Source organism: Protopterus annectens, chromosome 6.part0 (assembly GCF_019279795.1).
Source record: "Protopterus annectens isolate FY-2018-M chromosome 6.part0, PAN1.0, whole genome shotgun sequence".
Lineage (NCBI taxonomy): Eukaryota > Metazoa > Chordata > Ceratodontiformes > Protopteridae > Protopterus > Protopterus annectens.
The window spans coordinates 36,745,429-36,760,138 of record NC_056737.1 but is presented as its reverse complement, the minus strand read 5'-3'; the positions used below and the strand labels follow the sequence as shown (position 1 = coordinate 36,760,138).

Sequence of the window (14,710 nt, the reverse complement as noted above, 5' to 3'; positions counted from 1 at the left end):
CTGTGTCGACCATGTGGATGTTTAATTTGAATGACAGTTTTGTTTTATTCATTGTTTTTACATGTTCACTGATGAAACTCGAATTTTCGAATTGTGTGTTTTTCTAAAAACTGTCACTCCGATGTGTGATGACCTGCCAATCAGTGTGGACACACCCTAACCTGCGCAGAACCGCCCGCGAGGCACTACACTGTTAGATTATCAACCAGTCAATGATACATGATCTGCAGACTGTCAAACTTGGCAGTTTTCTTTTTTTTCGGGTGTTCCATTCTAAATGATAGGCTACCTAGTGCTTACCACTCCCACTGATAAGCCAGAAGGCTTCCCTCCAACACAGAAAGGTTTGGGGGGCTCAGAAGCTTACAAACAGTCCAGGATACAGCAAATCTGTATCTGGACTAGACTAGCTTAGAATTGTTTTTTTGTAAAGTGGAAAGGGAGAAAGGAAAAACAGAAAATAATTCAAGGTTAAGAACCAAAGTGGCTTGCCCTTCTCAAATGTTCTCTCTGTATTAAGTAGAATGAGCTAGTGACACTAGACTAGGATAGAGCTGGGAAACAGCTGAACAGATGGGACTGGTAGGAGTGTCTGAAGTCAAAATATGATCTCAGTGTACTAGGCTGAGTGAGCAAATGAGATAGACCCAGGAGGAGTGTTCAAACACAAATTTACAGGCGGGACCGGCAATTTCAAAGCCACCAAGTTAAATACCAGAACAAGAACAGAGAGGGAGGGTGGGAAACTAACTGGAGAGAGAGAGAAAGAGAGAGAGAGAGACCACAATCTTTAACACTGCAAGTTTGCACTTAATTCAGCTAGTAATGCAGTTGATTGTAGGTATATAGCAGAAAGCCAAACAACTCAGATATTGAGCAGTAATGGCTAAGAGGTGCAAAAAGTATTGGAGCATGTGAACTCAGGACACACCACAGATGTTGTAGCAAGCCCATTGCACTAACACCATTATCCTCCAAGTAAAGTTTTAAGCCAGTGTCAGTCCAGCTTTGCTACACAGCTCTGTTACTCCATATATGCAATACGTACATACTCACACACACACACACACACACACACACACACACACACACACACACACACACACACACACACACACACACACACACACACAAACACTCTGATCCAAAATGTCAAATGACCATGACACAGTGGCCAGTTCGCTACAAAACAGTGTTGCATGGCTACTGTCCCCAAATCAACTATAGATTTCCTGTTTTTAAGCACTCACCACATGCTCACACATGCCTGCCCACACACACAGACACAAATGGTCACCCCCCCCACACACACACATACATGTACACCACCACCCCCTCAATCACCCAAGCTGCAGGTGTCTGTTGAGGTACATGCAAAAGGACACATTAAACTCTATTAGTGGTCTGATGAGGGTCAAGAACAGTGGAGTTATAACATCCCTTGACCTGGATGCTATGCCCTTGCTTATGAGGTGCGCCACATAGAAGGCTTTCTTTACCACTCTGGAAAATTGGTGGTCGAAGTTCAGATTGCTATCAAACCAAGTCAGGCACTATTGGGTTGAAACTCAGTGGGGTGTTACTATTGTAATTTGAAGTGAATTCTGTTTTGTTAAAGGGAATAATAATGTAGTTTTTTTGCATTTAATTTTAGACCATGGTTTTGGCACCAATCATGTGTGTATATATACTCATATGTATGTGTGTGATTGTGTGTGTGTGTGTGTGTGTGTGTGTGTGTGTGTGTGTGTGTGTGTGTGTGTGTGTGTGTGTGTATGTGCATACATATATATATATATATAGATATATATATATATATATATATATATATATATATATATATATATATATATATATATATATATATGGGTCTACTGCTTTTAATCGAATACCACTTATTCGAAAAAGAGCAGTAGACCACTCAGTTACACGAAAGTGCACGTATTTGAAAGTGCACTTTCACGAAACTTGGTTCAATGAACCGGTAAAAAGATAAAAATAAAAGAAACAGAAAAGACTTACTAACATTGCCCCCCCCCACTTAGATATACTAACTCCGAGATCGTACTACAGTGGGGAACAGGTAAATTTCCCATTCCCCACTGTAGTGTGCCTCAGCACTTCAGTTTCCCTGAACAGTTCGTTGAACCATGCTTCGCGGAAGTGCACTTTCGCGCAACCGATGGTCCACTGTTCGTTTTCGAACAAGTGGATTTTCGGTCTTTTACAGTAGACCCATATATATATATATATATATATATATATATATATGTGTGTGTGTGTGTGTGAATATATATATATATGTGAATATATATATATATATATATATATGTGAATATATATATATATATGTATATATATATATATATATATATATGTGAATATATATATATATATATGTGAATATATATATATATATATATATATATAAAACAACAGTAACAGAAAGTACTGGGTCACATCAGAGGTGTGGGAGGTCCTTGTTAAGAAGAAACCGATAACTGTTTCACTGTTTTATGTAAGTAAAGCATAGTTCAAGCTATACTACAATAGAATAATTATGCAAATATAACCAATTAAGCAGCCAGTATGCGATTCAAACTTACTCGGCACATTTTAAGAAATGGATAGATTGGCCTAAACTCTGGATTGATGTGTGTGCTTTTTTTAGAAATAATTCCTAGGAAATGGACAGACTGGCCTAAACTCGGGATTCATGTGTGTGTGTGTGTGTGTGTGTGTGTGTGTGTGTGTGTGTGTGTGTGTGTGTTTAGAAATAATTCTTGTGAGATACTATTCAAAACTGAAGAGACATGAGGGAACAGTTTTAGTGGCACACCAGGCTGTGATTTGTTTGATGTCTATTGTCATGCAAAGTTGACTAATCAGTGGAATCAAGCCAAGCTGGAAATGAAAGACTCTAGCTCATTCAAGGAGGGGAGATGGGAGGAGTAACCTGGCCAGAAACTGAAACTTGCAAAACTGCTCTTTGTAGAAAATCTTCTTTAACTCAGTAATCTGTTGACACTTTTGCAAGATTCTTTCAAAGAATGTGTAGTACATCAGTAGGAACAACATTTGTAAAACCCACTGTAGACCAGTCAGTAATCTACCAGTGTAGTACCTCGCAGGATGCGCAGTAGCAAACCCCGCCCCTAACACGCCTATGCTTTATGAAGCTACATTCATATTAATTAGCTTTCATGTAGCTGTCAGTTACAATCATCCGATGAAATATATTTAAAAAGGACAATAATGGTCATTACTAATTTCTAAAGAATTCTATTAGCACCCTACGTTTTTCTATGGCACCCGTGATTTCAACAGGTGGCAACAATGTGTTAAACCAATAGTTGAAAGTTCTTTTGTGGCAGGTAGTTGTGCATTAAATGGTTGTTGCTATTTTCAAAAGAATTCTATTATTACATATAGCTTTTGTATGGAACATGATCGGTGCATTAAAAGTGGTAATTATAGTCAATATAGTCTATCCTAGCTGTACACATACAACTGGTCGTTATAAGACTGCAAACAATAAAACTGTTGCTAATGAAATTCATTTTGAAAATAATGTTGCATTTGCAGGTGGAACTTCTCCCATTCGGTTGTGCCATACAACTTAGTAAAAGTGTAAAACTGAATCAACTGCATTCCTGAACCTTTCAATGCTTTCAGTAGGACAATAATGTGTTACCAGGTCTTTAAGTGATCGTTATTATCTGTGTCGAAAGTTGGATATTACAAGAACCCTGTCTATTATTACAACTAAGGTAAGCTAGAATACAGTTTAAGAAACAAAAGTTTGCTAGTTTTTCCCCTTTTTTTTATTTAACTTGCTAATTTGCTTTATTTACCCTTGGAATAGTGGCCAGATTCCACTTTATAGTGCCTTGAAACAGGTTCAACAGCACCATCTTAGGCGTTTTTTAAATTGCCCATTGCTCTCAATTATAGGGAAAAAAATCCCAATATAAGTTATGGATCTCTGCACACAAACTGCGTCGACCATGTGGATGTTTAATTTGAATGACAGTTTTGTTTTATTCATTGTTTTTCCATGTTCACTGATGAAACTCGAATTTTCGAATTGTGTGTTTTTCTAAAAACTGTCACTCCGATGTGTGATGACCTGCCAATCAGTGTGGACACACCCTAACCTGCGCAGAACCGCCCGCGAGGTACTACACTGTTAGATTATCAACCAGTCAATGATACATGATCTGCAGACTGTCAAACTTGGCAGTTTTCTTTTTTTTCGGGTGTTCCATTCTAAATGAGTGAGAACAAATGGTAGGGCTACTTTTTATTACAATCCTTGCTCTCATAGTGCATTATGGGACAAATTTAGGTTTGCAAAGGAATCAGGATGTCTGCCCCTATGAGGGCAGACAAGGATAAAAAAATAAAACCAGGACTGAGTACTTATTTTGCTGCAGGCAGCCGTGGGAGGTGCAGTAGTTCATGACAAGATAAAAACATGTACTTTTTATCATTTGCCTGTAGTGGTCCTTTAAGTGACTTACTCAAGGTCATGCAGTAGGGAAATGAAAGCTGACAGAATCAAACCTGTAGTACAGAAAGCAGCTTATTAACAGATTGTAGTTTTAATCTTCTAAATCCGAAATCATTCTCGTTAATGGTAACTTCCCACACTGCATCATCACCAGTTATAATAATGACTATTCCTTCAGGCCCTTTAGTAATTGCAGCTGCTCCTTTTAACCTTTCTTGAGCCACAAATATTCTGAAAGGCAGTGTCAGAATCCTTAGCTTGCTTTACCCAGAGGAGTGCTGAATGTGCAAAGCTCTGAATTGGTTTCAAAGAGCCTAATGTTTTGTAACTGTCAATTAGCATCTATCGCAGAGATGAACTTAGCACTGTTTATAGTTTCAATTAATTCCTCAGCTGTTTGAAGTATATATCTCCCTTTAAATATAATTGTTTAAATCCTGAGGTTCCACACACACTCAAAGTTTATTTCATTCCTGTCACTGTGCTGTTCAGAGAATCATTTTATTCCACATGCATAATAATTACACTCATATCCTCCATACTCTATATTTCTGTTCAGCACTGCTTTTGGAACTGGTACCAGTCACGGGAAACTTTAATATGATACTGCCCTGGCAGACAGCCCAAACTAGTAAACATTCAGAATAATGCAATAAAATATCATAAGTGCTTTGGATATTCTACCTTACTGAACATCAGTGGAGAAGTCTTACTTGTATTCTTGCTGTTACACTTACTGAATACATTAATACTTTTAGTAGATTAACTTCATGAGAAAGTATAGTGTTGTTCTGTCTGCCACAGTTACGCTTTCTTGGACAGATCATACACTCATAATGACCTCATAAACATCTATGCTGTATCACTAAGCTTATATTTCAGACTGTTAGCAATACTCATGTAGTTAACTGCAGAAATCTGCAAATTATTCTGGAAATGTACTATATCAATCCTCTTAATCAAAGCAATTTAAGAGGATGCCACCTAGAGCAATAGCTTGTATTTTCTTCAGCTGTATTCACAAGCAAGTAAAACATGACCAAATTATTTTAGCTTATTCAGAGCCATGACTAGGGTGGGACAAAGGGGCAGTTACCCAGGTCTAAGCTGTCAGGGGGCATTATTGGCAGGTGCCAAAGGTGTCTAAAAACAATGGCAGCATAACCAAATGTAAATGAATACTAATACTGCTTTTGTGTGTCATGTGTTGAGTGCATGTAACTACAGCAAGCAGCTTCTGACAGCCTCAGTAAGCAGTCTGGTACAGCTGCAGGAAAGCAGATGAGGAGAAATAGTTTTTTTTGAAGGGGTTACCAGATGAGACAGCTATTGTTCTGACTTGATGCTCTGAATATGTGAGAAAGAATGCATTCAGATTTGATTCTAGAATTAGGAAGATTCCGTGAAGTATAAATACTTTCTGAAAGTTGGATTTTGCATGAATAGGTTCATAGATTAGTACTAGGCTAACTGCCCTTATGGGCCATTTTAAGCTTAGCCAATTACCCCTTGTGGGAATCAAACCCTGCACATTGTGTCTATAAAGTAAACACCTTAGCCATTATGCCAAACTTCCATCCCAAGTTCTGATATAATTTTTGGCTTTTAATTATAAACTTCTCTGATCAAAAATAATTTTTACTGTTTTTAGTCAGTACCGCATTTACAATATGTATCTCATCTGTGCACACAAACTGTTCTGTTTTCTCACCTGTGCAGTGTTTCACAGTTCTGTTTTAATCTGTTTTTGCACCTCTACTATTTATAAATCTTACTGCACAGATAACATTTAAATAGTTTTCTGAAATAATTTAAATATACACACAGCCTAAAATGTAATTTATGGCTCTGCAACTTACTTTCATGCCTACAACTGCACTGTGTTTATTGCTGTGGTGCCTGTCTGCTTGTTCATTGCCAACTGCTATCTTGGATGTTCACACAGTACCCTTATCATCATTTTTCTTTTGTATATTTTGCATTTTATGACTTTGCTTCTGCAGTCATGTTTTTGTGCTGAATACCTGAAGGCTCACTCACTTATACAAACTTCTTGTACTTCATCTGTGACGTGGTCACTTCTGCTACCACATACAATTATATTACCTCCTCTGCTTAATTAACTGAAGCTTTTCCTCTATGAAAAAAATTCAAAAAGCATTCATGCAGAGGGAAAACCTCTTACTTAAATATCTAACTTCATTGTCACACGATTGTAGAGTAAAAAGAAAAAAAGTGAATCAATAATGACAGAGAAAAAGAAACTGCACCTAAACAAAAAATGCAAGCAAGAAATTACAATCTGGAGAATAAAAAATAACAAGCTGAAATTAATCCAGTTTTCATCTGACCAAGTATATGGAAGCCAGTTTTGTCTGTTAACAGTGAAGCATATAAGTATCTAAACTCACAGTTTTTGCTCAGTGTTTTGGGTCAGTTACATAAGCATCTTTTGACACTTGAACTGCTTGACATTTAATGAAAACTAATACATTTGTGGATGGGGTAAGTCCAGTGGACACAAGTATCCCTTTTTCTGGGGGTAAAGTGACTTGCTTGGAGTCACACGGTGGGCATATGGCGTGGTAGGAATCAAACTCTATACCCTGGGCTGCAAGAAGTAGGTTGTTAATAACTCAGGGCCTCTACATTAACTGCTATTACATGCCTTACATATGGAAGATTCATTTTTTTGGTTCACAATATGACTGCAATCTTTCTCTCATGGCAACTAACTTGTGTTTCTCGTCCGTTTTTATAGTTCAAATTGTTAAATACATGTATTGCACCCTCACCAATCACAGAAAGCAACCTTGCACATTCCCTCACCTGTGACATGAAGGGACCCTGCACATTCCCTTACCTGTAACATGAAGGAATCCTGCACATTCCCTCAACTGTGATATGAGGGGACCCCGCACATTCCCTCACCTGTGTCATGAAGGGACCCTGCACATTCCCTCACTTGTGACATGAATGAACCCTGCAAATTCCCTCACCTGTGACAGGAAGGAACCTGGCATATTGCACCTATTCTGCTTACTGTATAATTCCACTCTGTGTGAGACAGAGCACCAATGTTTGAATCCAGTTTCCAGTTTTAGAGATGCTAATAGATGAATCGAATACATTCTGAATCAAAAAAGAGGAACTTTCACAACAGAGTTTAGTGGTTTAGCAAAAATGAGTGTTAAAAAAATAACCATATGTAATACAAAGATTTGAGACATAAACGGTTATTTTCTATGAAAAAAGACTCCAATAATATTCTTTACAATAAAAATAATAATCCACAAATATGAAAAACTGTTTTCATTGGTTTTTGTACTGAAATTAGAAAACAAGCAAGGCTGCTGTTGCATGTAGATGGAGGATTGTTGTGGAATCTTTAAACAGGAAGAATTTATAGACCAAAGAAAACTGCTTCAAGAGTTCCAGAATTTAGTGCGGCAGGAAAAGCAGCATTTGGCATTGAAAGTCACTTTATATCTTATCTTATATCTATGTCTGGCAGTTACGCAGGTGACTACATCTCTAAGAAGTTAATGATTTGCTTTCTGTGTCCAGGTTGCAGGATTTGATTCTTTCTACTTTCATATGTCTATCATGCAAGTCACGTAACCAGGCGGTGCTTCCAGGTCATCCGTGAAAAGGGATGGCTCTGTCTAGTGTACTTACCCAGTCAAAAAATAGTTAAAAATAAATAAATAAATTTTATATATATATATATATATATATATATATATATATATATATATATATATATATATATATATATATATATATATATATATATATATATATATATATATATATATATATATATATATATAGATATATATATATATATACATATATCTAGCATATCTGTAGCCTGACACAAGGTATTTATATATGCAGACAAGTATATTTAGATACTTAAAATAAAGAAATGAGAATGTGTTAAACTTGATGAGTATTCAACAACAGCTTCACTGTCAGAGACAGAAGCTTCATGACACAGAGTCACATACTGGTCACTCCGAGGCACACCTACGGTACCATCGCTATCCAATACATATGTGTTTACTATATCTGTTAAGTCCAGTGTATCTCCTCTCCCAAGCAATTTATTCATTGTTTATATAGTTTATGATTTATTCTAGTTTTCAAGAATCATTATGTGTAATGGATATTGTAACTAAAGTAGATTGCTCTGGCACATAATTAATAGAGTTCTTATATTCTGAGTTCATCACAGCAGAAAAAGAGTTATGTGATGGTATACCTATGGCCACAATGAGATCTATCCATATTTAAAAAGACAAATCATTCTGGGACTTGTATGTATTTATTTCTTTCACAGAGATTAGTGTTTATGTCAAACAGTAAAAGGATCTCCGTGGGGTGGATGCCATGAATGTAGCCTCTTAAGATCTTCAGACCTAATATAAAGACTATCCATTATCACAGAATGTCCAGTATTGGTAAAACCATGTCACATTGCAGGAAACAATCAATAATTATGCAACACAACAGAACTGTCCTGAAAAAACACATTTCAGCAGTATATTTCAGTAGCTTACAGCTGTTGTTAGTTGCTGCATATTATGATTTTAGGATTACTCGGCTCGCTGCATCACTGGTAATTGTGGCTGATCTATTGACAATAATTAGTTGTTTGTGGCTGACTTATTGTCACAGTGCTACTTTATTATGTTGAAGTTTTTGTTTATTTCTTGCAAGGGACATGTAGAGCTCTGATTCAGTTTCTCTTCAACAGAAATTGGCAAGGTAAAGGAAAGAGGATGTGATAAAGCATTAATTTTCTCTAACTTTATGCAATCTTGGAATTGCCGAGTTTAATGATATGGCTGACAAGTGCAGCTTGCCCCCCCCCCCCAAAAAAAACTTATACTGTAACTTCTTTTTTTTTTTTAAAGTTACCATTACAAACATGGTTTTCATTTCTGTTGAAAAAATGTATGATAGGTGGTACTGTGTATATGAGCTGTAACAAAATTAGTCACAATAAATAAAAATATTCCTGTGATTTCATAATGTTGCATTTTTGACAGGGACTATTGAACAAGCTATGATTTTTTTTTGGCTAGAGCAACTTTAGCATAATACTTTTTTATTTTTTGTGCCACAGTTGTCCTTTACAGTAAATTACAGAACTTCTAAGTTTACTCTTAAAAAACAAAGTTAAAGTTGTTTCACTGTTAGAAGTTAAACTATCCTCTCCTCATATTAATTTAGTGGTTCAACATAACTGTTTATTGTCTTTTATAAATTGATTCTAATGTTGAAATGACCACATCTCATAAAAATATATTTGTAACCGTAAGGGTGAAAGGTTATACTGTGTAAGACTGAGAGAAGAATAGGAGAACGCCACTCCAGTGATCACCAGTGCTGGAAACTGCAAAATAGCCTGTAGATTAATGGGAGTACAACATGTGTGGCCTGCAGGGTAAGCCCTGCTACACTCCCTGAAGTTAACATACCATCGTCATGGTTGTAAAACACTGGGGAAGGAAGAAACTTCCCAAAACAGTCAGCAAGTGATTTAAAAGGATTCACTCATCGAGGAAACAAAGTACAGCCACTCCAATAGGACAATGAAGAGAAGATGACCCTCTTTACAATTTATATGGCCAAGCAAACTATTTGCCTACATTGGTAGCTGTGATGCCACTTGGAATGTCCTAAATGCATTAGTAAAGCTAAAGTCCTGCACCAGGCACACAGGGTTCAGGGTTGTATAAAGGTTAGCTCCATCCTTATGTTATATCAAAGCTGGCCATGGCTGGCAAAGTTATGGAAACATGCCTATGATGTCTGTGATGGGACTAGAAATATTTTATGGTATAAAAAACGAAAAAGCAAATAGGTATAAATTAAAGATCAAGCTATATGGAAATAATCTGCTTCCATGTACAACAATGGTTTGAATGTCATAATTAAGAAAATTTAAACTAGTAAACTGTATTTATTCAAAACACTTTCTGGTAAATCATATATCAATGAAAATACTAGGGACAAGGTGTCATTAATCCCCGGGTAGTGTGCGGATCCAACTTTACTTGCCACCTCAATTCCCTTACCTCAAGATGATCTTTCCATGCCCCCCCCCCAATGGGCTAGGTGTCACATTCTCTAATATATAAAATAAAAACCATTTGTAGTTAGAACAATTAAGGAAGTGTCAATATAAAGCATTGTTAATGTCTTTTGCTCTTATTTCATACCCATGTTCTTAAATTTGCTTTTTAAGACTCCTCTCAGTCTTCCCGACATAAAAAGCTGGCCATGTACTACATGTAGCTAAATAGACCACTCTTTTACTAGTTCCAATACTAAAAATAAGGGCTAATAAATGTTAGCATTCTATCTTGTTGTTTTTGTGTGCTTTTTAGGACTAAAACATTTTTATGTTGTATTTTAAAATAAACCGATAACTGGTTATTTAAACTAAACTGAATTTTATATGTTATATTTAGCATTGTTGATTTTTAATATATATAATACCTTTGGAAAGTTTTATTTGAGTCTTATATCTTTAAGACCTGATTACAGGTATTTTACATTATGAGGAGAATCATTTAAAAGCAGCATTTGATGTGTGTATGCTAGATTCTGATGAAGTCTGTTGCACATAGACTAAAAGCTATACGGTGCATTACACAAGCTTAAATACATTTGTGCTATCTGCCTTCACCAGCAGTGCCTATTTTTGGATCTGTTTTGCAACTAGTGTTTTTGTTGGTATTTGTTTGGATTTCTAGCTGTTTTTCTCCAGGTTGTTGTATTAAATTATATATCATAAAATAAAGTTTTGGAAATGGCATTTTGGTGAATTAGTAAATAACAGTAACCTAAAATTACTGGATTGCATTTTTCATTAAGCAGATCCATATGTATCTTATATGTGCATTTGTGTGTGTAGAGGGGGGCTTTTCTATCCATCTCTTTACTGAAATATTACAACACAGAGGTCACACATACACAGGAAAGAGGAAAAGCCCTTCTTGCCCCCCCCCCCCAAGTTGGATAATTTCTGAGGTGTAATATTTAAGTGGTAGGCTATATGTAGACAGAATCCCTCTCACATGAATGTCTTTTACAAAACAATTTTTTATCATTTTTGATGGCCATCATTAACTGATATAGCAAAATGCTAATTAAGTAACTTTTGTATCTAAGATGCAAGATTCACTCAAATGTCATCTGATCAATTGCTGTAAACCTGGCACAACTATAAAAGGGAAGCCAAGACACTAGTTCACCATTTGTACATTGTACATGAATGAAGAGTAGAGCTGCTAGGTAAACATCCTGTGTATATCAGCGGAAGTTTATAAACTGTTGTGCCTCAAAGTATAGCATCACTGTTGTTAGGTGAAGATCCCACTTCCATTTATTCACAGGCTGAGTACACGTTAAAAGTTAAAGGACCTTGTGCATTATGGAGTGATAAGATTGTCTAGATGCAAGTGTGGAACACTTTTGGCAAAATACCTATGTTAGAGAACTCATGTCTTACCTGATAATCAGAGCTTCCATAAGAAAATCCATTTCATCTTGTTCAGAGCAGATTTCAGGTAAGGTCTGAAAAGAGCATTGATACAGTCAGAAAGACTGTAATAGTAAGTAAGTTGCTAAATGTTATACCAAATAAAATTTACCGTTACATCTTTAAGTGAAAATTTGTTCATGACAGTTACTTAGGAGACAGTACAGGACAACAATTAACATGCATATTAACACTGTCATTCTGGTACTATCTGAACCCAACAGGCTTAGCTAGCATTGTAGGAAACCTTGTCTGCTGCATCCATTAGAGACATATCTAGTTTCAATAGCAAATGGCAAAACACAGTTAAGTAGGCAATAACAGGCAAGTGTAATATGCAAACATCACTTGTTCACCTTGGCAACACAATGTGTATCAATCTTCACAGAGGTAGAATGTAGGAAGAGCACTTAATCTGCATGACATCACAGTGCATATAAAAGTTCAGGAGAAGCAAATGGGAAAAAATAGGTAGCCAGTCATTTTGTTGAAGCGACTCCTTTCAATAACAAGAGAAAAAAATATATTTCTGTTTTGCAAACCAATAATACTTACTTTTTCTATGAGTGTGAGTGTGTGTGTGTGTGTGTGTGTGTGTGTGTGTGTGTGTGTGTGTGTGTGTGTGTGTGTGTGTGTGTGTGTGAGAACACTCGCGTGTATGTGTGTGTGAATGCTCCAGTATTTGCAGCTACTGTAACTGGAGGAAATGTCCTTTTCATCAACATGCAACAACTTTCGAGATGATATATAAAATAAATGAATGCAGGAGATATATCTATTTGTATAGAAAAAATGGTCATTCGTCCACTCCATAAAAATTGCTATCTCCTTTTGCTGTTTCAACCCTAGTCTTCATTTGACTATACTACTTTCAGTGTGTTAGTTTTTTCGAAGCCATTGTTTGTCAATCTACCTTTGGAGATGCATCCTACAAACAATAATACATTATATCTGAATGGCAAAAGAATACATATGAAACACAGATAGGCTGAATACCTTAAGGACTTGTTTGTCATGGGACTACAGTGGAACAGTGGAACAGCAATTTTAGAGCTCTGAAAGAGCTCACATTCAGCATTGCAATAAGCAGCAAATGAAACAGCTGAGAGACAGCGTGCAGGAAAAGCACACAGTCAGCGAGACAAGTCAGTACGTGTGTAAAAACTGATCATGTGGCAAGAGCTCCTGGCGAATGTGGCAATACAGTATGCATGGAACACCAGAAGTAGACATGTGGAAGCTTATGTGGAATTTATAACAACATAATAAGAATTTAAAAGTTATGAAGGAGTATATAAGACAAATGGTATGGGACAGCAAAGAGGGACAATGTTATAGCAGATGCAGCAACATAGTACCTTTAGAATACATCTGCTAACAAACATCATCACATAACTGTAAATAGTGTTGCAACAGAATTTGAAAGAAACACCACTCACTGACACCATGAAAATACAAGCCATTTTGTGTGGTTTCATCTAATATTACAGCTAGACTTCAGAATATACAAAGAACAAACTACTCATATAAATAGGTCAAATGACAAATCATTTGACTCATTACATTAAGACTGACACAAACTAAAAACATCACATGAAAAATATGTATATATATATATATATATATATATATATATATATATATATATATATATAGAGCAAAAAATACACATTTGTAAATATGTAGATGAATAAAATAAATAACTACCTACAATACTTGCTTCTGTTTTTGAAATGTCACAGTGTAAAACTGCATTTTAGATATTAGATTTTTACCTGCAGTAGTGATGCTGCGGTAGCATTGTCGCCTCACAGCAAAACATTGTCACATTCGATTCTCAGCTAGACCGTCTTCTGTGTGGAGGCATGCGTGAATGGGTATGCCTTCATTGAAGGTTGTGCGTCAGGGCTGGTAACTCGGCATGTAAAAATCCACTACCAAACGTCAGCGGACTGGAGTTCTGCTGTGGCGACCCCTAACCGGGATAAGCCGAATGACACAACAACTGTCCTTTGTCCATTAAAAAGCATTTTATTTTAAGAGTCTCATTCTTCTTCTTTCAGCTTTTCCCGGTTAGGGGTCGCCACAGCAGATCATCTGTCTGCTCATGATTGGCAGTGGAATTTTACGGTGTTGAGTTGCCAGCCCGGAGCCCAACCTTCCACAGAAGGCACACACATGCACGCACTCACTCCTAGGACCAATTTAGAGTGTCCACGACACCTACAGCATGTCTTTGGGAGAAAACCGGAGCACCCGGAGGAAACCCACACGACCATAGGGAGGACATGCAGACTTTGCACAGAAGACACCCCAGCTGAGAATCAAACCAGAGAAACTCTTGCTGTGAGGTGGCAATGCTAACCGCTGCACCACCGGATTTTAACAGTCTCACTGATGTCATGAAAATGTTTGATTGTAAATTAAATTACCATCTAGTTTCCCTAGTTTCTTTATTCTTGTAGTTACCTCTTGTATAATTACATGACTCATGGTCTACTACTATAAATATAGTTGGTGAAAGTTCCATTTTTACATATAAGTAAGGGACAAATCTTAAACAGTTGTTACAAAATGAAAAAAAGGACTTATGTTTGGGGCAGTTTAATTAGTGAACTTCCTTTCTTGTTTCTAAAGCA

At 36.6% G+C, this 14,710-nt stretch overlaps 1 protein-coding gene across 1 annotated transcript in view; it reads right to left on the bottom strand.

Annotated features, from left to right (window-relative positions):
• LTK (leukocyte receptor tyrosine kinase) overlaps positions 1–14,710 on the bottom strand; it is a 1,073,506-nt gene that overhangs the window by 554,212 nt on the left and 504,584 nt on the right. Inside the window, exon 11 of the mRNA XM_044073449.1 lies at positions 12,042–12,106. Coding sequence (XP_043929384.1) covers positions 12,042–12,106 — 65 coding nt within the window. The remainder of the gene's footprint in view (positions 1–12,041; positions 12,107–14,710) is intronic.